At 39.1% G+C, this 23,397-nt stretch overlaps 2 protein-coding genes across 3 annotated transcripts; one reads left to right on the forward strand and one right to left on the reverse strand.

Annotated features, from left to right (window-relative positions):
- Nucleotides 1-328: 328 nt before the first annotated feature.
- On the reverse strand, nucleotides 329-8,421 carry LOC139442716 (retinol dehydrogenase 13-like). The gene is made up of 8 exons (XM_071223595.1): nucleotides 8,202-8,421; nucleotides 7,530-7,612; nucleotides 6,969-7,087; nucleotides 4,801-4,956; nucleotides 4,149-4,253; nucleotides 3,628-3,837; nucleotides 2,626-2,833; nucleotides 329-1,178 (listed from the first exon to the last, which is right to left on the reverse strand). The coding sequence occupies exons 2-8, from the start codon at nucleotides 7,607-7,609 to the stop codon at nucleotides 1,082-1,084; spliced, it is 975 nt and encodes a 324-aa protein (XP_071079696.1). The 5' UTR covers nucleotides 7,610-7,612; nucleotides 8,202-8,421; the 3' UTR covers nucleotides 329-1,081.
- Nucleotides 8,422-8,478: 57 nt separating this feature from the next.
- On the forward strand, nucleotides 8,479-23,201 carry LOC139442715 (retinol dehydrogenase 14-like). 2 transcript variants are annotated; one of them, XR_011651700.1, is made up of 8 exons: nucleotides 8,479-8,633; nucleotides 9,932-10,050; nucleotides 11,133-11,285; nucleotides 12,844-12,948; nucleotides 13,404-13,613; nucleotides 16,691-16,898; nucleotides 18,378-20,658; nucleotides 20,712-23,201. XR_011651700.1 is itself a non-coding variant. In XM_071223594.1 (7 exons), exons 1-7 carry the CDS (start codon nucleotides 8,533-8,535, stop codon nucleotides 18,484-18,486), a joined length of 1,005 nt encoding a protein of 334 aa, XP_071079695.1. In that variant the 5' UTR covers nucleotides 8,479-8,532; the 3' UTR covers nucleotides 18,487-23,201. The 2 variants fall into 2 exon arrangements, 1 of the variants encoding a protein (XP_071079695.1); XM_071223594.1 differs by having other exon boundaries at nucleotides 18,378-23,201.
- Nucleotides 23,202-23,397: the final 196 nt, after the last annotated feature.

Below are 23,397 nucleotides of genomic sequence, written 5' to 3' on the forward strand. Positions count from 1 at the left end.
TTTGAGTGTACTGGCGAGCGCCTGGGCTCACTTGCACAAAGCAATCTTAGCACTATGGCTATTGTAAGCCTATGTTAAAATATGGGAGTTACGATCATCTTAGCACTAACAACGCTCTGTACAAGTGGGCCCTGATGGATGAGCAGTGCTCCTCAACCCCAATGAGAACTACTAAGACTTGAAGTTCACATGTTCTCACGGCAACTATTTGAAATAAAGTTGATATCTCTTTGATTCTTTATTCACCCCCATTTCCAGATACAGTAAACTACGATTATAATGGGACCACTAGTTTTAATTCCTTCTATCCGTTTTTGTTATAGGCATTTCGACCGAAAGACATCTTTGATCAAGTTATGTGACCACATCAAGTTACTTGATAAATAACAAAAGTGTGCAATGTACATGTACTATGTTTATTCATAATACATAACATAAATAAAAACATGTTTCTGCGATCTTGCTTTGAACATTTGTTGAAAGACGGATTTCCTCACTCCAGCCATCGAATTTTATACACAGAATATATCCATTTCAGAGGCTATAGCCAAGTCATTGTTACTATTTTTTAATTGAGGATGTAATTTGAGGACAAGGTGTCAGTACGCAAGTGTAAATAATTGCCTTCAATTGTTTATTGTTGCTTTGAATAGCTGCGCTTGGCCACGCATGTTTTGATAGGCAGATCGGTAACACGTGAGAACCTCAGCTTAGGGATTAAAAGCTTGTGATAAACTTAAACATTATCCTCGACAGAGTACACACAGGACCAGAAGGTGAGTTGCTATATCTGTTATTTCGTTATAACCATGTTTGCTATATCCATCAATTTTATATGATGAAATATACAGCAAATGGCCAGGACCAAATAAAAAGTTTGTTATATCCATCAGTTCATTATAAGCGTGTTCGTTATAAATGTAGTTTACTGTATCTACATAAAAACACAACCCCACACATGACAGGGTGAAAGTGCACAACCTCTTCATCTGTCATTGCAGTCTAGGTTCAGAGCACGAGTCAAATTTCCAGAAAATGTTCTCAATACTCCAGACAGTATCACTCTCAATGGTGTGGTTTGTCATGTGATTCGAGTCCATTTTTCACTGATCGCCCACAATCTCTTGATGACCGCCTCATCCACCACCTGCTGGGACAGGGCCTGCTCTTCACAGTCACTGCAACAGGAACACATTATGCTCAATATAGGACTACCATTTTGGAATCAGTGTTTTTGAGGAAGGCTCATTTTCACTGAACAAAGAACTTTGTCTAATTTTCTTCTGCGACTTTAAGATCACCAGGGCCCACTTGCACAAAGTGATCTTAGTGCTATGACGATCAGACTCATATACTTTTACATACACTTATCATAGTCTTAGCACTAAGATCACTTTGTGCAGTTAGGACCAGAAGAGGCTGCAAAGGTCCAGTTTCCACCTGGCCGAACTAGGCTGGAATTCTTGAGTCTAACAAGTCTATGCATAGTCCAATCACAATCGCGCAACCAACTAGACATCCGGTTTGTAAACAACATGGATCTCAACGTGCAGATTTCCGTTGACTGCAGGATTTGCAAAGCATGTGTACCACCAACTGGGCGTCAACAGATATTTACAAATCTTTTCATGTTTTTAATCTAGGTGCTCAAGTGACTTGATGCACTTCACGAGTAAGACTTGTTTTGTTACAATATAGATCTTGATTATCGATCAGATCATTTTTGACTGGGTGCCGCCATTTTGTGTTAAGCAAATGCCAGTGATATGAGAGGTGGAATCTGATTGGTCAATACGAGGGGCATAGAAGGAATATAACTTGTAATAGAACTAAATATACTGACATACAGTACCTGGAGCATTTCCCTGTGACTTTGACCAGCTTGGGGTATAGCATAGCATACAATGTTGTCTGATAGTAAAACGAAATGTCCTGACATACAGTACCTGAAATATTTCCCAGTGACTGCAGCCAGCCTGGGGTCTAGCACAGCATACAGCATTGTCTGATAGTAAAACTAAATCATGTACTGACATACAGTACCTGAAATATTTCCCTGTGACTGCAGCCAGCCTGGGGTCTAGCACAGCATACAGCATTGTCTGATAGTAAAACTAAATCATGTACTGACATACAGTACCTGAAATATTTCCCTGTGACTGCAGCCAGCCTGGGGTCTAGCACAGCATACAGCATTGTCTGATAGTAAAACTAAATCATGTACTGACATACAGTACCTGAAATATTTCCCTGTGACTGCAGCCAGCCTGGGGTCTAGCACAGCATACAGCATTGTCTGATAGTAAAACTAAATCATGTACTGACATACAGTACCTGAAATATTTCCCTGTGACAGTGGCCAGCCTGGGGTCTAGCACAGCATACAGCATTGTCTGATAGTAAAACTAAATCATGTACTGACATACAGTACCTGAAATATTTCCCTGTGACTGCAGCCAGCCTGGGGTCTAGCACAGCATACAGCATTGTCTGATAGTAAAACTAAATCATGTACTGACATACAGTACCTGAAATATTTCCCTGTGACAGTGGCCAGCCTGGGGTCTAGTGCAGCGTACAGCATTGTCTGATAGTAAAACTAAATCATGTACTGACATACAGTACCTGAAATATTTCCCTGTGACAGTGGCCAGCCTGGGGTCTAGTGCAGTGTACAGTGTTGTCTGAGCTCCCTGCCGTGGAGTCTTCAGCATCAGCCACAGGAAGGGGAACAACAGGAAGCTTGAGATGTAGGACTTGGTGACACTCAGGTGCCGGCCAATCTCCGTCTTCACAAGCCCAGGGTTGACAGCATTACATGTTACGCCAGTGTCTGTCAAAAAACACCAACAGTCCTTACAGCGATCCTGGTTACCAGGTAAACATCTTTTCGATGGTATGAAGAACTCATCATGTTTCAGGTAATACTCGGATAGACAGATGCTTTTAAGATACAAGTGTGTCTCCCCTTATAAAAGTGGCCAACTGGGAAAGATTAACCCTGACACAAATATGTCACCATGAAACATTTGAAATAGGATGGTTTAACAATATAGAAGGCTGTGGTACCAATCTCATTAGTTCTCGCTACAGCTAAACAAAGATCTAAGGACATCTCATTACAGGTCACGTCAAAATGACCTTTTATCCAACCAATCAGAGCATTGCTTACCAGATTGGGAAAGTGACAGTCGGAATGTGTTTTCTAATCATGCAACCTTGAATAAGGTTAATACAGGGCATTCTGTCCGAGTCATAGTCTATCTCTCCCTTCAATGAGATAATCATTTGCAACGAAGGAGATTTTCCATAGGCCGTTGCAAGTACTGTCATACAATCTCAGGCATCCATTAGACGTTCCACAAATTTCTGTTGTGCGGTTTTCAGATTTCATTGAGAAATTTGTCAAATACTCTGAAATGAAAGTCGCCAGTTTGAAATCAATGCCATAAATCTTGAGGAAACTGCTTTCTGATTGGCTAATGTTGGCTTCTTGTAAGTCATGTCATTGGTCGGTCAACATTTGCGAAAGGTCGTTCTGACGTGATCCATTATGAGAAGTCCTAAGATCTTTGAGTAGTGGTAGCGAGCACTGAGATCTGATTTTCATGAGACTGGCTGTGATACCTTTCAATCGTTTTGCCAGTTCCACCGTAAACAGGACATTGGCAAGTTTGCTCTGTTCATAAGCAGCAGCTGGGGCATAGCTGTTTGCACTGTTCAAATCCTCAAAGTTGATCCAACCCCTGCTGTGGGCCAGGCTGGATACGTTGATGATACGACTTGGAGCAGATGCTTTGAGCTTGTCCAACAGCAGATGTGTCAGCAGAAAATGTCCTGATTGTCAACAAAACTGGTGACTCATCATATGATAAACACAAAGAGTATATGCATTTTATTGGAGGACAAGTTTTAACTCAAACCTATATAGATGATTTATAGCTCTCTTTCACAAACCTACCTAGATTTTTTATAGTGAGCTGCATCTCAGACGTACAAGGATGGTTAATAATGAACAAATCTCAAAACTGCTTGGATGATTTACTGTCACTGCATTAAAAACTTTTCACAACTATTTAGATTATTAACACCTAAATGCATCTCAAACACACCTAGATGGTTGACACCAAACTGCATCTCAAACATACCTAGATGGTTGACGCCTAACTGCATCTCAAACCCGTCTTCAGTCAAGAGTTTAGGACATCTCATGATGCCAGCATTGTTGATTAGAATGTCCAAACGCTTCTCATCTGAAAAAGTTCAATATATTTGTTAGACATATCACACACAACTGATAAGCAAATTCATCCTTTATTTTATTCACTTCATGCCGAGTGCCAGGCAGAGTAACAACAAGTACCATCTCTTAGCACCTTTGCTGTGACGCGGCTTTGAACCCTGACCATTTGCTCTCCAGGCAGATGCTCTACCACTGGACCACAGAGGTGGTCGGCCTGTTTCAAGACATTCAAGACACAGTGGGTTCATAATGAGACTATTACAATGCTCATGATTTAAGATTGGAGTTTTTAACTGATTGAGTGAATTGGCTCTACTGCTGCTTTTGATAGTAAGTCAGAAACTTGTACCACTATTTAGGAAAGCAGGCAACAGACCAAGGGTCATAATCAAGGCGAATCTAAGACATTGCACATCAGCGGATCCTGGCACATCAAAGGGAAGTAACTCTGTACACCAAATGATGGAACATGGTCACATGTAATAGAATCCCACTAAACATTGCCATACTGGAATATGCAGAACCACTGACCAGATGTTACAGAAGCTATTCCTCACTTTGATTGACTGCCTTTGCGAAGGCCTTGATCGACCCGACTGAAGCAAGGTCCAGCAGCTGACATTTGATGTTGCGGTTTGCCGTCTCCAACACTATCTCCGCCCGGGCACGCTCACACTTGTCTAGATCCCGGCATGCCATGATGATCCGACCTCCTGCCATACAAATACATTTATGTACACTAATCACTAATCCATATTGACTAAGACAAATTTGTTTTCAAACCGTCATCACTCGGGGCTTACCTCCCACATATATATCTGATAAAAACTTTAATTCTGTTAAAAGAAGCATTAACCCAACTCACATACTCACAGAAAATTTGGCAAGGCCAATTCATTTCTTGTTTTATAGATAAACAATATTGCAAAAGTAAAAAGATAGCGTTTTACTGATACCATCCCGAAATAAACCATGGATACTCGACTCAGACACAGTAAACTGACTCCGAGTCAACCAGTCCTTGTACCTGTTGTAATAATCATTTCAAGTTTAATACTTAAAATAGTCACTACGAAACAATGATTCTACAGCTAGCTTTTCCTTTTGAACCAGCTCTGACATTTCTTTAATCAAGACGTTTCCACACAATTTGATGTAAATACTGTATTCTACGTAATAAGCACCCCGCTCTAATATTTGCTAATATATTGGCAAGTGAACAATGCCAATAAGCGCCCCTTCTGATTGATCAGTGTACACAAAACTTTCTTATTCGAGTATAATACACACTCCTGTGTTATGCGCACCCTTAATAGTGGGCAATTAAATTCTGAAAAAATGTATCTCTCGTATATAAAATGCTCTGACTTTTCCTTTGTATCATTTCAGGCGGTGGTATATATGACTGTCATGATCCGTCATTGGAAATAGAATATCAACATTCGATCCGCATTGAATTAGGCAAGTTAACCCCTTTCTTACTCTGTTTAAGTGTTCATTGTATATCTGGACTTATGTTTGTAATCTATTTTATTAATTTTATTCAAAATTTCATTCAAGAATGTTTACATAATAATTTCGGAGAAATCATGTCCCTACAATACTTCCAACTTCTGTTCAACACTTTCCATGAAACCTGGTTTACCATATACTGCGACAGCCTAACTCATATTTATCAATGTATAAACAATGATCTTGTTTTCTTCTGTTTCGTTTTTTTACGAGTCTATACATCAAGAAAAACATTTGTCATGGTTAACTTTCAGTGAGAAAATATCTCAAAACCCGAAGAACTATTTCCATTTGCATAGTTTTCATTTGATGGTGTCATCAAAGCCATACGGAGAGGTAGCGATACGGTCACTTTGATGCATAAATATGTATTATCGTGCACCTCACAGTCGTAGTTTTAGTAGCAAAAAATTACTCAAAACAATATGTAAAGCATCAGTCTGTTCCGATTTCAGTGTTTGTATGAAAACGAGAGAAAAGTCCAGTCACATGATAAGCAAATTAGCCTGTGACAGTGCTGTTATGCGAAGTAAGGTTACTTCTGAAAACGATGATGATTAAAAACTAGATCTACTTTTTAGGATCTTTGTATTTATAAATTAATCTTGGGTAGGTGGTTGAAGTATTTTTATTAACAGGCTGTATAAATTGATTGTTGAACTGGCGACGTGATAAATACATCATCAATCTCACCGAAAAATAAGGTAAGTAATATAAGGTAATATTTGAAAATCACAAACACAGAGCCGATGTTTATATTTCATTTCTCAACTTTACCTGCTGATTACCGGCACTTCCTGTTTGGAACAAAGGGCGTCGACAATCGTTTTTACTCATCGTTTGGTGGAGTTAAGTTATCACAAATACATAGATATGTAAGTTAATACGTGCAAGCATGCAGGTAGCATTATTTGTAAGAGACATATATATCTAAAGGGGTAAAATATTGACAGCGGTTATTTTCTGCGTTCGCCAAACAACAAAATTTATGATCTTTCAATTCTGGTTTTTTTACCAAAATTTAATTCCAATAAGCGCCCCCTATTTCTAATTTTGAGAGCGCCCTGTGTGCTTATTACATCGAATACGGTATCCTTATTGTGATACAATTCATATCGTAATCTATGTATCTATCGTGTCATGACCCTGCTGTATCGTTTCAGCCTGACCATCCATCATTCAGATTACCTTCATCCAGACCAGTGTAACATACCTCTCCTGGCCAAATCTCTTGCCGTTTCCTTCCCTATGCCAGTGTTGGCGCCAGTGATGATGATGGTCTGTCCAGGCAACCTCTCCTCACCGGTGTACTTCCCTCCGCCCATGTAGTCTCTGTATACAGCACATCAGGTAGGGGATTAAAGTTGATACAAAAATATTCAGCACGATATTAATTCATAAAAAATGTTAAGAATATAAGAAATCAACATCATTTGGCATGCATTTATCATGTACATGGCAGAACAAGCTATATAAACTCGGAATGTTTTACAAAATGGTGTGCCATTGGCCTTCTTTATTGTCAACGTTGCCCTTTAGCAGTTTAGTGTCCTTTTTGTGCACTGACGTTCTTTAGTACACATTGTTCCTTCTTTACATATAAAGTCTTTGGTTTGCGAGTTGTTCATTGTTTTGTATGTACCTTTTTTTGTAACATTATTTTTTTTGGTAACATTTGACTATAATTGCTTACTTTTGTCCTTTATCATTTGTTTTATCAACTTTGTATTTTTTTACCGAATGGCCGCCCACACATTGGCCTATCTGCACTCACTTCAAGAGATATATTCCTCCCATGAATGTACCAAGAGCACTTAAAGGAACGGCATACTTCGGCATACTGTAGGAACCCATTGTCTACAAAACAAAATATAATTAACATGATTGATATAAGACAGTCAAAGTGTTTGGTTCAATCCCTTCAGGCAATATAAAATACTATGATTTATCTATAGCAATTACATTAACCAGTGGTTGATATTATGAGCAAAATCTCACACCATGGGTAAGGAGATTGCTGGTTTGTGTGATAGCTGTTATGGAGGTTGATTTTCCATATATATTAACTTCTACAGAACAATTTAATAGTCACATTTTATTCATAAGACATCGTAATATCGGTCAGCAGGTATAAGAAGTTCTCTCCTGGTTTGAAATGTGATGGTAAATTAGTAACATTATGTCAATGCAAAAGCAAAAAAATCGTTATATTAAATCACTCAAACAAATCTGATGCATAATTGTTAAATTTTTTGTGGCACATGGACGCAATGGAAAAAAATCATAAAAACTAATCATTATTTTGAAAACAAATTGATCTATGGGACATAGTGTACAATTTGTCATCAGCAACAGGGAAATGGGAGGAGCAACACCTTCCTTAATTTTAGAAAGTTAAAAAGGTGACTCCCTGACTGGCGGACATAACATAAACTTGTGAACTTACTCACTGTCACGTGCTGACCTTTCCGTCAAGCCAAAGTTGCACCGATCCTGCAGAGAAGGCTGTTTATCAACATTAACACCATCAAACACAAGCTACCGACAATAGTCCCGCAGTAATAAGGTGATCCCGCTGTAGACCATCATTTTATGTACGCAAACATGGCTAAACTAACTAATAAACCATAAAAAAGTACTAACACAGAAGAATTAACATGGAACTCAGCATGTCAACGTGAGAATTAGTAAAATAGAGTGACCTCCCCCTTTTTCTACACGAAACGAGTTCCGGACCGGTTGTGCATTACTGGGCGTGTTTTCATTGATCCTTCATCATGTCTTCACCACAGCTGCCGTTCCCTGACCCTGAGAAGATTTTTACCTCTTGGTGGCCAATTATCATCGGTGTTACTGTCGGAATATTTTATGCAGCAAGGTATAGTTCTAATTCAGACTAAACTGACGAACCATTGTTCTAATTTCGATCACAAATGCTCATGCATTATGCATGTTATTGGTTATGGTTCCATGAAACCAGCTATTAGTTTCATTTCATTCATTCCTTTTTAAAGTGTTTTGCACATTAATGTTTTTGCTTTTCAATGAACGCTGCACCATAACTCGAAAAACAACAACGCAATATTGTTATAAGTGGGATTGTACAACTTGAAAATTGTAGAAATGTAATCTTGTTAAACAAATTAAATACCTATCAAAAAGGATCTCCAAGGTCTTTTTAAGCAAGGCGCACAGACTACACTTTTCCTGATCAGAGGCAGAAAGGTTTCATTTAGGGTTGAAAAACAGGCACCATCAATTATCAGGCAACTTAAATTATCGTGATTATGTAATGATAAAAAGAAAAACATGTGGTTTTTTTCTTTACCATAAGGGTCTGTGTGGTAGCCTTGTAAAAATGTTGCATGATCAGCACTTAGCTACACTTTAATCTACATCATATACAGTTGACCCAATCACTTCTACAGTGATTTTCTGATGAACAAGTCAAATTTCCCCACAGTCGAGGCAGTAAACCTGGTAAACTTGATGCATTCCTGTAGTACATTACTACAATTTTGTAGCTAGCCAACCCAAAGACCTATGTATGTGTTTAATCAAGCTGTAAGAAGTCATTTTCATTTAAACATGTTGAAAAGTTTAACCTTATTTGTCATACGAACTAAGCCAACTTTTCTGATTCTAAGTTCTATCCCTGTAAAAATTAATAAATTCTCCTGATGGAAAATCACTTGTAATGTGATCATTTTGTTTCATATCTGTGGAAGTCTGAGCAAGCTGATAACACATCATAATGAACAAAACACAGGCATTTATCCATGATTCCAAACTAAGTGCCCTTGGCAGTCAAATTGGGAAGAATCATTATTTTGTTCAAAATTGGAATTTGCTTTGAAGTTCATGTTTTCTGTAATTCAGACATATTTTAACAATACATCCAATGAAATAATGTTAAAGTAAGCATTAAAGCCTCTTCATCTATCTTGATCCTGTTATCAGTGAAATACAAGTCATCTCTACAAAGCCATAGCACTAGTTATAACTATATGAATTGGAAAATGTTTATTTCCATTTTGGGAATTTTTACTTACATTTCTTCCAAGTCTCAGGAATGTTTAAATGTTTAGTGTTGTTTATGGAGTAGTTATAACGCAATGAATGATTATGTCTGTATTCATGTGTGTATGATGAACTTAATCCACATATTATCTGCAGACAATGGTTGCGGGGCGCACAGTTTGTGGAGGAAGTAAAACTGGAAGGGAAGGTTGTTATTATCACTGGTGGCAACTCAGGGATCGGCAATGCTGCAGCGTTATATATGGCCAGGAGAGGTAGGTCAACTCCTAACTGTTGGGTCATGAGCCTTGTGTTGTTGAACATAATGAGCATGTCTAGTGTACAAGTACTGCCTAACCTTCCTGTGGTGCCACAGTGGTCTGAGCTACCAACATTCCTAATGTGCAGAGTTGCATCCCCTAGCTGTACCAGGATCTACTGATAGTAGGTGTCACCTTATGGTCCTTGGTCTGTCAGCACCTACCTGTACTTGTGGGTTTCAGAATGAATTTTATGACAGAATTTTTCACTGGTTTATCTCATTGTCAGGATGGTCACCATTAACCGTGATCATTTTAAAAAAAGTGACCACTACCTGGCCAACTTATAATTCATGTGTATGGTATAATACTGCAAGTCTGCAAGGTGGTCTGAAATAGAATGTTTGAGAAGAAAGATGCCAAGGATTTCAAGTTCAAGCTCAGATTGACTTGAAGTGTTGTGCAAGATTGCAAATCTTAGACTGTATAATTTTGATCAATTTTGGTTGATACAGGGGTCGATCATCTTGGTAGAATGCCAACCAGTTACCATTTTGTAATGTTGTGTACAACAACTTCCTTATTTGCTCATAAATTGCCATGAAACGAGGCAAATGGAAGCCAAGACTTAATCTCAGAGTTCAGGAAAAATAGTTTTAGGGGTGAGGAGTTCTCTACAATTTCCAGAGCCCTGCTAGGTTGCTATGCAACGTCATGTCCGGCCACTTTGTGGCCTCCACCATTTGGTTGTAGGCAGGTTAGTTTGGAGAAGGGCCAGTAACTTTTAAAAGAAGCAAGCCCTGCTGGCTACCTGTTGATAGTGATAAATCCACACCTATGGTTTAATCATGGGTAGGGGCTTAGAAACATCAAGGTGCTATCAGAAAAATACCTTTATTGAATGCACATTTTATTATATCAGCAGGGTTCGAGAATGACAAGTTGTTTTGCTTGATTATTTGACCTCTAGATCAGCACGCTTCTTTTCATATCTGTTTGGTATCATTGTTGTAAGTTAACATGTCAACGTCAGTGACGGTGTGAACCCCCGTGAAGATGATATACCAATGTAGCTTGTTTCTGTGTTGTCCATGCAGGTGCGAAGGTGATCATAGCATGCCGGGATGAGGCTCGAGGTCAGGAGGCTGCGAATGAGATGAAGACGCTCCACAAGCAGGAGGTGACCGTCATGAAGTGTGACCTGGGCTCCTTCAAGTCTATCAGAGAGTTTGTGGAAGCTTTCAAGAAGAGTGAGAAACCAACTCTGTCTAAATATTTGTTACCATTCAGTTCCATGTATATGAGGATTATTTCTTTATGATGGGTCATGGTTATATCCATAAAACGGTTTTGTTAACAGCAGTAGTATTTACTGTAATCTTGTGGGGTCTGTAAGTGGTAGACCGCCTCCTTGGTCTTGTGGTAGAGCGTCCGGAGAGTGGAAGCCCTGGGGTTCGATCCCCAGCCGTGTCATACCAAAAGACGTTAAAATATGATACTTGTTGTTACCCTGTCTAGCGCTCAGCATTAAGGGGCTAAAACAAGGACTGGTCGGCTCAGAGTCAGTATACTGTGTCTGAGTGAGGTATTCATGTTAAACTTCAGCATGGTATCTCAGTGAGCTAGCACTATAAATCGGCATCAGTCCGGACTAGTACAAGCAGCCACACAAACACACACACGTACATGCACATTGCTTTATAAGTGCAGTAATCTTGGACGTGACGTTAAACCCCATTTTACCTCACCTCTGTAAGTGGTAAGACCCATTGTAACCTGGTTCAACCCACTGACAGCCCATTATCCTACCTCTGTGTCAGAACATTGAGATCTGATTCACGCGATCTTGATACAAACTACGTATCCCGTCTGGGAGAAAAATATATGTCTGAGCATGAGAATAAATCCCTTATACCCCATCACAAAGAATACTGACTGCATGTGGATTTCTAAGCGGGAGAATAGATCTGTTATGGCCCGCTACAAACCAAAAGGGTACGTTGTTTACAGGTCAATGAAAGTCATGTGACACAGCACACTGTTAACCTCAGCTCAGTGAAACAGCTGTTTTCTATTGATTTTCAATTTGAATTAATTTTTTGACAATGGCAGATTGAAACATGTCGGCAAGATAAATTCATTGTGGCAGTATCACATATATGGTTTTAAGTGTCCCTCGTTAAGTTTATGCGTCCCTTCGGACTCAAGGTATAAAATCTAACATAGGACACATAAAACCACAAATGCATTTTACATTTGTCAGAAGTTTGATTGTGATCAGTCTTATTAAAATCAGATCTTAGTTCTTGCTATTGCTACCACTCAACAAAGATCTGAGGACATCCTATTACTGGTCACATCAGAACAACCTTTCATCCGACTAATCAGAGCGTCGCTTACCAGATCAGGAAGTGACAGTCGTCATGCAACCTCGAAAAATATAACACTGTATTCTGAACAACAGTTACAGGTTTTATGACTGATTCCATTCAATTTAGGCCATCTATTAGCCATTCCAGAATGTTCTATTGTTCAGTTTTCAAATTTGTAATCGAGAATATGTTTTTAAGCATATTCACCAGTTTGAAACTAGTGCCATACAGCCCAAGAAAGGTGCCTTCTGATTGGCTAATGTCGACTTATTGTCAGTCATCACATTGCTCAGTCAAAGTTCGCAAAGGTCGGTCTGACGTGACCTGTAATTGGATGTCCCCAGATCTTTGTTTAGCGGTAGTGAGAATGAAACCTGTGTCAAGTAGTACCTCATTTACCTGGCTGCAAATTAACATGATGGGGTTTTTTTTACAGAGGAAAAGAAGCTTGACATTTTGATCAACAATGCAGGCGTGATGATGAGCCCCCAGACTCTAACAGAGGAGAAGTTTGAGATGCAGTTTGGTGTCAACTATCTAGGTAGATATTGTAGTTTCTGTTTGTTTTCTACTTATGCCCTCCATGGGGAGGAGAGGAGGAGAGAATCTGGTAGTGGAAGTGTTCGTATGTCATGTCACACCAACAGTCTGGGTTCGATTCTCATCAATGTGTAAAGCCCATTCTGGTGCCCCCAGTGGAGTGTTTCTGGAGTCAGTTGTTTGGTTTTAACGCCGCTTTGAACAGTATTCCAGTTGTCTCTGCATGTCAGCTTGATGTGAGAGGAAGGCCTGAAGAGATGCAGGTCTCGGGTGTTTACCATGATCATGGGTACCATGCTGGCAAACCATTGTGCATGGAGTAATGTGCGATAGAAGTTTATTATTATTTTTGTTGTTGTTGTTGTAAAGAAATGTAATCTAGAGTTTGTAGATGAATGCTATGTGCAACAGAAAACATTTGTTTGGTAGGTTTCACCCATTGCTGTCTGGTTTCAGGTACATTTCTGCTGACGGAGCTACTGTTGGATGTCCTGAAGGCGTCCGGTTCAAGTCGTATCGTCAACACTTCTGCAGCTGCTAGTAACCTCGGAGAGATCAACTTTGATGACATCAACATGACAGAGGACTACAGTCCTGGACAAGCATATGCTCAGAGTAAACTGGCCGTCAACTTGTACTCATTACACTTGGCACGACGGCTTAAAGGTTAGTACGTGTTTACTTGTTTACACAACACGTGGACCACTGGCTTAAAGGTAGGTCCATGTTTACTTCTTTACATGTGGACTGCTGGCTTAAAGGTTGGTACATGTTTACTTCTTTACATGTGGACCGCTGGCTTAAAGGTTGGTACATGTTTATTTCTTTACATGTGGACCGCTGGCTTAAAGGTTGGTATATGTTTACTTGTTTACCCTACAAGTGGACCGCTGGCTTAAAGGTTGGTACATGTTTATTTCTTTACATGTGGACCGCTGGCTTAAAGGTTGGTACATGTTTACTTGTTTACCCTACAAGTGGACTGCTGGCTTAAAGGTTGGTATATGTTTACTTGTTTACCCTACAAGTGGACTGCTGGCTTAAAGGTTGGTACATGTTTACTTGTTTACCCTACAAGTGGACTGCTGGCTTAAAGGTTGGTACATGTTTACTTGTTTACCCTACAAGTGGACTACTGGCTTAAAGGTTGGTACATGTTTACTTGTTTACCCTACAAGTGGACTGCTGGCTTAAAGGTTGGTACATGTTTACTTGTTTACCCTACAAGTGGACTGCTGGCTTAAAGGTTGGTACATGTTTACTTGTTTACACTACAAGTGGACTGCTGGCTTAAAGGTTGGTACATGTTTACTTCTTTACATGTGGACCGCTGGCTTAAAGGTTGGTACATGTTTACTTGTTTACCCTACAAGTGGACTACTGGCTTAAAGGTTGGTACATGTTTACTTGTTTACCCTACAAGTGGACTACTGGCTTAAAGGTTGGTATATGTTTACTTGTTTACCCTACAAGTGGACTGCTGGCTTAAAGGTTGGTATATGTTTACTTCTTTACACTACAAGTGGACTGCTGGCTTAAAGGTTGGTACATGTTTACTTCTTTACATGTGGACCGCTGGCTTAAAGGTTGGTACATGTTTACTTGTTTACCCTACTAGTGGACTACTGGCTTAAAGGTTGGTACATGTTTACTTGTTTACCCTACAAGTGGACTGCTGGCTTAAAGGTTGGTATATGTTTACTTCTTTACACTACAAGTGGACTGCTGGCTTAAAGGTTGGTATATGTTTACTTCTTTACACTACAAGTGGACTGCTGGCTTAAAGGTTGGTACATGTTTACTTCTTTACATGTGGACCGCTGGCTTAAAGGTTGGTACATGTTTACTTGTTTACCCTACAAGTGGACTGCTGGCTTAAAGGTTGGTACATGTTTACTTGTTTACATGTGGACCGCTGGCTTAAAGGTTGGTACATGTTTACTTGTTTACCCTACAAGTGGACTACTGGCTTAAAGGTTGGTACATGTTTACTTGTTTACCCTACAAGTGGACTGCTGGCTTAAAGGTTGGTACATGTTTACTTCTTTACACTACAAGTGGACTGCTGGCTTAAAGGTTGGTATATGTTTACTTCTTTACACTACAAGTGGACTGCTGGCTTAAAGGTTGGTATATGTTTACTTGTTTACCCTACAAGTGGACTGCTGGCTTAAAGGTTGGTACATGTTTACTTCTTTACACTACACATTAACTGCTAGCTTAAAGGTAGGTATGTTTATACTAAATGTGGATCGCTGGCTTAAAGCTAGGTAAATTTACTTGTTTACACTTCACGTCAAACACTGGTTTGCAGGAAGGTCCATGTATACTTTTGAATACTAGTTTTGGCCGGCAAGTTGGTACCCATTTACCTGTTTACATTGCTAGACCTGCAGGCTTAACACGCGGTAGATTGGATAAGCTTTGATACAAGGAGAGAGGTCATTAAGATTCAGAATTGTTTGCAGTATTCTGTTTAGATACTGAGCCATTGTATTCATATTTGTTTGCACCAGACTTGATTATTTACTGGCTGTCGAAGGACAGCTGGAATATTTCTTTGTGTAGAATTAAACAACAAAGAAATCTTTGCCTGATCAGCATTTTTCAAGCTACAATACATTAGTTTCTCCATTATTTAATGTTTACTGTCAGACACTTGAGCAATGCTTCCTGGATTGGGCTTTGTAACGAGTGGAGTCTCTCAAGGAATGTCAGCTTGATTAGGTAGCTAGTATGGTATGTCTATGTGTAGTCAGTCATTCATTGTTTCCCTCATTTTCACTGCATGCAGGATATAAGCGTTGGGGCACAGATGGCCAAGTCGCTGTGCAGAGTTGCATCCCAGAAATCTATGATCATAGGTTCGAATCACGGTTCGCATTGATTATGTTTCTAGGTTTGTCAGCACCATACAAGAGCTCCTGGATTTCAACAAAGTGGTAAACTTCTGAGACCTGCATCACTTTGGGCTTTTCTTCCTCATTGTGCTTACATACCATGTTATAACTGGAATACTGTTCAAAGTGGTGTAAAACCCAACTCACTCACTCACATAAGCAGAGTTTATAACTAAGGGGGATCTTTTTCCAAAATCCTTGATCCACCTCTGCAATACACAGAGCTCCAGGTAAGCTGCGTATCTGTGTATCTGCGTAAAATATGCATCATAAATGCAGAAATACGCAGTAAAATAAAATCCAAGCGTATCAAATACGCAACGAACATTACAGATAAGCTCCAAAAATAAAACTTGTGAGTATCATCAAAATATTGTGAAGTAACCCTGCGTATTCGATTAGCAAATCAGCAACTTATTTTGAAATTATAAACGGGCATTCTGTCAACCTTGCCAAACTCCACGATGACAGTTACATCACGATCATTTGCCATCACACTTTCTTGTGGAAAAAGTATCGTGGTATTTTTCAGTCCTACAAAGCTCTCGAACCCACACAACGCCAGTTTGCAGGGACTAGATGAATAGTGTTTTTAAATATTTAACTTAAATACCCACATGTGTAAAAACTAGTTGGTAACAGAGATTTGAATACCCAGATAGAATTACTGATACCCAATGATTTTAAAATGCATGGGTAAAATACCCACAACACGTAAAGCTTATCTGGAGCTCTGAATACATACTTTCTTATGGGAGTGATTTGGAAGTCTATTATTTGTGTGCTGTATGATATTGTTTTTCGTTCATTAAGACTTATCAATAATGGTTATTGATATTCCAGACACCAAGGTAATCGTGAACGTGACCAACCCTGGAATTGTCAACTCGAATGGACATCGCCATCTCCCCTTCAAGAACAACAGTTTCCTGCGTGTCAGCTTCTCTCCGATTGTGTGGTTCGTCATGAAGACACCAGCAGATGGCGCTCAAACCACACTCCTTCTGGCATGCTCAAAATCTATAGATGGCGTGTCCGGAAAATACTACAAGTAAGTAGTCTTTGTAGCACGTTGTAATGGCATCTCGCAAATCCTTGGACATTGTTCTTCTTCATGTTGACATGGGGTATATTTACATGGTTTTAGATTTCTCTGAGTGACATGAATGAGTTATTATTATTATTATTATTATTATTATTATTATTAATATAATACATTTATATATCACAGGTATCCACGTAATAGTATCTGCTCAAATGTGGTTTCATTTGTTCCCCGACCAGTGGATCTGCTTGCATTTCAGTTTTATCATTCTCAACTCCCTGGGGAGTATACAACCCAAGCTGCCTATGGGCGCTTGAAGTTTTTAACACATTTTGGGTACCCATTCCCTGATGGGTGAACAGAGGCACATTTGCCCAGGGTGACACCACAAGTTTTGACATTTGTGTTTTGGGTGAATGTACGCATAGTGTTTCCACCATCTGGTCATCTACCATCGGATGAGTGGGTTCTTTTGAGTGCACAGGGTATTGCACTGTATACTAGTTAAGTTATGTAGGGTGCATAACCACAAGTTAAGTGCACCTCACCATTGACATATATAATATTAGTGGCAGTGGAAACTGTTAATATATTTGTAGCGAACGTTGGTGACAGCAAATGAAATGTTGCCTGCTGTGGTGATTTTGACAGGAAGTGATTTGAGTTATCTGCCCTTGGTTGCTTTAGTCTCTGGATGGGGCAGTTTCTAGGAGACTTGCTGTACCTACATGATAGCAACAGATTCGAGTTCCCACTGCCACTAACATAACTTACATATAAGAATATGAATACAAGACTGTTAGGGAACAGGAGGCCATGTTCTCTTAGGTGTCACAGTCAGTAGTGAAGAGTTATGTGCCCCAGGCACAAAAGGAACCTATTTTCATGGGTTGGAATCCCAAATTTGTCCTGATCATCATCCTTTGTTGGTCACCACCCATGCCTAGGATTTCCTGGCTTTTAGCATGTTTAAATGATAAAATTGTTTGTATAATGGAGTTTCAAGTGTACTCTGGGCATTGATCTCCATACTGTAACAGAGGCTTGTGACTAAACATATATGAAACAAGTGAAAAAAAAGAAAGCTTTTATTTTGAAAATCAAGTGAATAATTTAGATCATCTTGAAATCAATAAGGCTCCTAACCATGATAACAGAGCAAGAAAATCTCACTTTTTAATTTGACTGAAACCTTGACAACCTCATCATTTTGATAGACATGAAATCTTCATGAAATCACCAACTATTTACACTGGAATGTCTAACCTGGGTTCTGACTAATCCAGATCATTGTCAATACCAGACCAAATTTATACTCCTAAATTCACTTTGTCCATTTATGAACAACTGAAATCTGTCTAGTCCAGAAATAAACGGGCTTAATAATGTTTTTTAATGAATAAAAATAGTGAACTGTAATCTTGTCTGCAACAAAGGGCACATTAGTTTTTTCTCTACAGTGCGAGACTCTACTCTGTTTTTCAGAGACTGCACTTTGAGTGAGCTGACCGGCAAGTCTTTGGATGAAGAGCTGCAGGAGAAGTTATACAAGGAGTCAGTGAAATGGACGGGCCTTCAGAAGAAGACACAATAAATGCTTGTCTGACTTCTGTACCCATGTAGTGTTATTACAGAGTTCAGATACTGAAATATCAAAAGAGCGGCTTTCACTAAACATTTTCACTTAAAAGAGTTTTGTTCTTACTGATCAGACAGTTGATAGACAGGAATAGTTCCTCTGGTAGTGGCATTGAATGTTTTTAGGGAAATATAGAACAATGATTATGGAACAGAGTCTGGTAGTGGTGTTTACTGATGGGGAAATGTAAAATAAAGATTGTGGAACCGTCTGGTAGCACATCAACTAGCAAGTTCGTGTTTAGACCTCAGCATTAGTTCTGTGTAGGATGTGTAGTGTTGTTATACATAAGTCAGGGTGTCATCTTTTATTTTTCGATTTCACATAGTCTGATCAAGTATTTTTATTAACAAGCTTGAAGAAAGTTTGGCTTCCTTTTGAAGTTACTGTGATGAAGAAATGGCTGAAAAAATCCTTCATTTAAATCTGCTATTGCATGAGCATACAAAGGGACCAGTCATTTGTTGTAGGGATTGGCAAGCTCCTCACACCGATAGCCCTTTCACAGAGCATATCTATACTATCGCTGCCGCCAGTCAAAGCTCCCCACTGTGACAGGTGGCTACAGCAATGCTTGAAGTTGAACTCGCGACCGGCTGACCATTATTTTTGACAAACAAGTGATGACAGTCTTGATGCTGAATACTCTTATCCCAGTTAAATTCTTTTGTTTGTCAATTTGAATTTCTATTTCATTTCAACTATCATGGAATTGGTATAGTAAAAAAGTAAGGGAGAAGTTGGGTGATTTTCCGTTTGTCTGCAATCTGACCAATCTGATCAAACAAACAAAAAGTTAAAAATTCATCTGGGAAATATGGTCAGTCGTAAACCTTTTCAAAATTCACTATGATGGCATTCACATAGACATAAGCAAAATTATAAGGGTTACTACATTTGGGGTAAGCTCAAATTTCAAGATCTTGTAATGGCTGCTTCCACACTGACTGCAGCGATGTTACCGACAGAATCTGGGGAGGGTCACCAAAAAATAATACACATATTTGGGGAGGGTCATGAAAAAACGTACCAGGACATGGGGCATGTTATAAAAAAAAAATATGACAAGCATGAGGGGAGGGTCAGTGTTTTCAGTACATTAGTGCATCAAAAGCCTCTGACCCATCCACCATGTAAGAAATGACCAGTGCCTAAGCTGTCGTGATAAAATTTTATAATCTTTTTCTTATTATATTTCCAACTGATCGTCCATACATATATTTAATAGAGATGGGACGATACATCTACTGTGACATCCGATACGTATCATGCTCATGATCTGATACCTATCATGATACTTGCAAGTGCTCTTATCTGTCTTGTGTAAGCCATCTTTTCAATAGACAGGATGGCCAAATACCTGGAAAAGAGACGATTTACAGTTGGCAGTATGAAATGTGGCACAATGGATGAAAATATTTTCACTACTAATTAGTGTTTGGTCTAAGTCATTAATGCAAACATTTAAGATAAGAATCAATGTTTTTATTTAGTGTTCGACTATGATCGGTACTTGTATCGAGAAGTAAAAATTTGCGATCCACCAAGGTATCGTCCCATCACTAATATTTAACTTCAGAGCTATGTGAAGGGAAAAGATGTTGTCCTCAGAAGGGCACAGAGAAGTCATAAGGAGACGTTGCTTGTAGTAACAACTTCTATTAGTCAAAATAGATCCATGTTCCTTGTAAGACATGTTGTGTGATGGTTACAAACAAAGCAACAACCTTGCCATCCTTTGTTCTGTGACTGCATTGATTTCTGTGCTTATGGTAAATATTTCATTACATGAATTATTTGGTCATTAAATGACGTGTCTACATCATGTCAAAGATTGTCAAAAGCATTTGTTCAAAAGTCAGTTCCAACTGTTCTGTTTCCAGGAACTCTGCACTCCATGCGTCTTGTATTGAAGTTTGTTTCACATTCTCACATCCAAATTCATTTTTCTTTATGGGTTGACATCATGTATTTTCAGACACTCATATATATTATACAGACATATCATTTGATTCATGGTAAAGGGATTTGTATGACCTTGAAGGAAGGGCAGTAATCCACTTGTAAATGAAACATCCTTGGTTTCAGAATCTGGATGCTGTAGTACAAAGGGGTCTTAGCGCTAAGGTGATCGTAACTCCCATGCTTTAGCATAGGCTTACACTCATCATAGAGCTAAGGTGATCGTAACTCCCATGCTTTAGCATAGGCTTACACTCATCATAGAGCTAAGGTGATCGCAACTCCACTACTTTAATATAGGCTTATGATCATCCTAGCGCTAAGATTGTTTTGTACAATGGCACCCTGAACTTGCAATGTACATCTTCATTCATGGAAAGCGAGACAACATTTGCGTGTTGTGGGGTTGTTGTTTTACTAAGATATTTATTCAGTGCTTGGTTCTAATAAAAATGGCTTTGATTCTGAACCAGATAAACCAGTAGGACATATTGCTGCATATTGATGTCCACTGGAGGTCTAAAGTTCACATTAGCAAACCTTTGCTAAGTGATAAAGGGCAGTCATTTCTCCCTTGGATGAGTATATTTTTATTGCAGTGGACCTTAACTTCACAATGGCCAGCAACAGTTTTGAAAATCAAGCCTCATGACTAGTACATTTTGAACCTTTTTACAATATATTTGAGTATATCTTTCCTGCACTTCTTGTACTGTACTGCTGGTTCGGTGAATCTCCTCCCCCCTCTCTCACACACTCATATACCACCTAGGGGTGAAATGATAAATCGGTGAACCGGTGCATCGTAACGTTTTCATGCAATGATATGGTACACGATACATTTTCTTCTGTATAGATACAAGACGATACACTTGCTAAAATATATTACTTACTTCTTATTTAATGACCCCCCAGCAATTTTGTCAGTCAAATATCTCAAAATGTGTTGTGATTAGTGTTTCAAGTTCACTACTAAAAGTAGCAGCTACAGACCTATCTGCAGCTAGCTTTTCCTTTAGAACATGCTCCGAAATATTTAATCAAGGAGTTTCCATGCAATTTGATGCCAACATGTGTATTGCGATATGTATCATGATACGTATTGTATCGTGACCTTGCTGTATCGTTTCACCCCTAATACCACCCACCCCATTGTGAATGGTTGTGATTGTTGATACAAATATGTCCTTTATTTAGGTGAATCATTTATACAACCCTGGATTATTTCTCTTTCACTGATTGTTTAACCAATATTGACTGGTATTTATTGCTGCCGCAACAGGACGGGATGCTACATATTGGTTTGGCTTATGTCACGTCTCATTGAGGCTAACCAATACTGTTGATATACTGATAGTACAAATGGAAAAATGTGCATATGTCTCCATAGTTTGCAGTGTTGCTTCACATCAGTATGGTCTCTTGTCAAGATTAGTGGATCTAATCTCACCAGTGCACACCAGGACCCCATTCCATAAAGCGATTTTAGCGCTAAGGTGTTCAATTATTCCATACTTTAACACATACTTACAACAGTCGTAGTGCTAAGGTGATCGAATCTCATATACTTTAACAGTACCGTTAAAGTTGTGAAATATCCAATACTTTAACTCAGACTTACGATGGTCGTAGCGCCAAGATCATTTTGTGTATGGGTCCCAGGACTAGACAGATTGGATCCCAAATTCTTGTTGACGGGTATTGGTCCTACTTTTCATCAGCAATTTTGTATGGAGTCAACTATCATTTCAATAGTAGTTCCTATTTAAAACTTGAAGATATTTTCCATATCTTGTTCATTGAATATTTCATTCTCTTTTGACACAAGATTCACTATTAAATGAAAATCAATGTTTCAAACTTTTCATTCATAAGTAAATTCCACTTATTGTTTTCCTTACCTTTACAATGCAATTGTCTGCGATATCACCAAGGCATGTGGTGATTAATGTGAATACTCAGTCTGCAAGTAGGTACCCAGTTATATGATTGTTATCATCATGATCAGGTGTTAACTATGTGTGACCTGACTATGTCATCCTTGTCTAGGATCATTGCTCATGCTTTCAACCACTGGTTGCCCAGACCCAAATTTGATTATTTACATGTTGACTGATTAAACACAAATGTTGATGACAGTTGTGTAAAACAACACTTACTCACTCAAATGCTCCATATCCAGCTTCACTGGTGAAGATGATCAGTGCTCAATCATCTTAACTCATGTAAACCAGCTTCAGTTGACTTGTTGAAGGATGCACAGTGGCCCAGTCATCTAAGGCGCTGCAATTCACGGTGCATAGTTGAGTCCCTTGGGCACACCAGAAAGTTAAGATCATGGGTTCGAATCTCAAATTATGTTTCTAGGTTTGTCAGCACCATACCGCTCGTGGGGGTAACCAGAGTGGTAATTGCCCGAGACCTGCATCATTTGAGGCTTTCCTGACAGTAGCTGATGGACTGCGATGTAACTGGAATACATGTATTGTTAAAAGCAGTGTTAAAACTAACTCACTCACTTGTTGAAGCATTCCTTTACACTAGCGGAAGGAGGCAGACCTCATCCTGGTTGTATAAATAGCTTTGTTTCCACAACATGCCATTGTTGCATTTATGAGCATTGATTATGCAATTGCTGTATGCAGATCTGCTGGATGTATTTTGTACTATGCTTACACTTTTGTAATAAACAGCTGTTTTTACTTCCAGCATCTGTTGTTCACGTCAGGCCGCTGCCTGGTCTCATCTCTGTTCACCAGTCCAGTGGTTGCTACTGCATAAAATATAAAGAACCTGACTGCCTCCATGGTCTAGTGGTAAAGCGTCTGCACAGAGCGAAAGTTGTGCGTTCGATCCCTGTTCGCGTCATACCAAAAGACGTTAAAAGATCATACTTCTTGTTAC

This window comes from Haliotis cracherodii, unplaced genomic scaffold (genome assembly GCF_022045235.1).
Source record: "Haliotis cracherodii isolate W230 unplaced genomic scaffold, xgHalCrac1.p SCAF_5, whole genome shotgun sequence".
Taxonomy (NCBI): domain Eukaryota; kingdom Metazoa; phylum Mollusca; class Gastropoda; order Lepetellida; family Haliotidae; genus Haliotis; species Haliotis cracherodii.

Excerpts from the sequence above, each read along its gene's own strand:
- LOC139442716 (XM_071223595.1), bottom strand. The coding sequence starts at position 7,609 with ATGGGTTCCTACAGTATGCCGAAGTATGCCGTTCCTTTAAGTGCTCTT. Across the intron at positions 4,957-6,968 it reads AAGAGATTTGGCCAGGAGAG|GAGGTCGGATCATCATGGCA; the intron begins GTATGTTACACT and ends TTTGTATGGCAG. Across the intron at positions 4,254-4,800 it reads CGCAAAGGCAGTCAATCAAA|ATGAGAAGCGTTTGGACATT; the intron begins GTGAGGAATAGC and ends GAACTTTTTCAG.
- LOC139442715 (XM_071223594.1), top strand. The coding sequence starts at position 8,533 with ATGTCTTCACCACAGCTGCCGTTCCCTGACCCTGAGAAGATTTTTACC. Across the intron at positions 12,949-13,403 it reads GTTTGGTGTCAACTATCTAG|GTACATTTCTGCTGACGGAG; the intron begins GTAGATATTGTA and ends GTCTGGTTTCAG. Across the intron at positions 13,614-16,690 it reads CTTGGCACGACGGCTTAAAG|ACACCAAGGTAATCGTGAAC; the intron begins GTTAGTACGTGT and ends TTGATATTCCAG.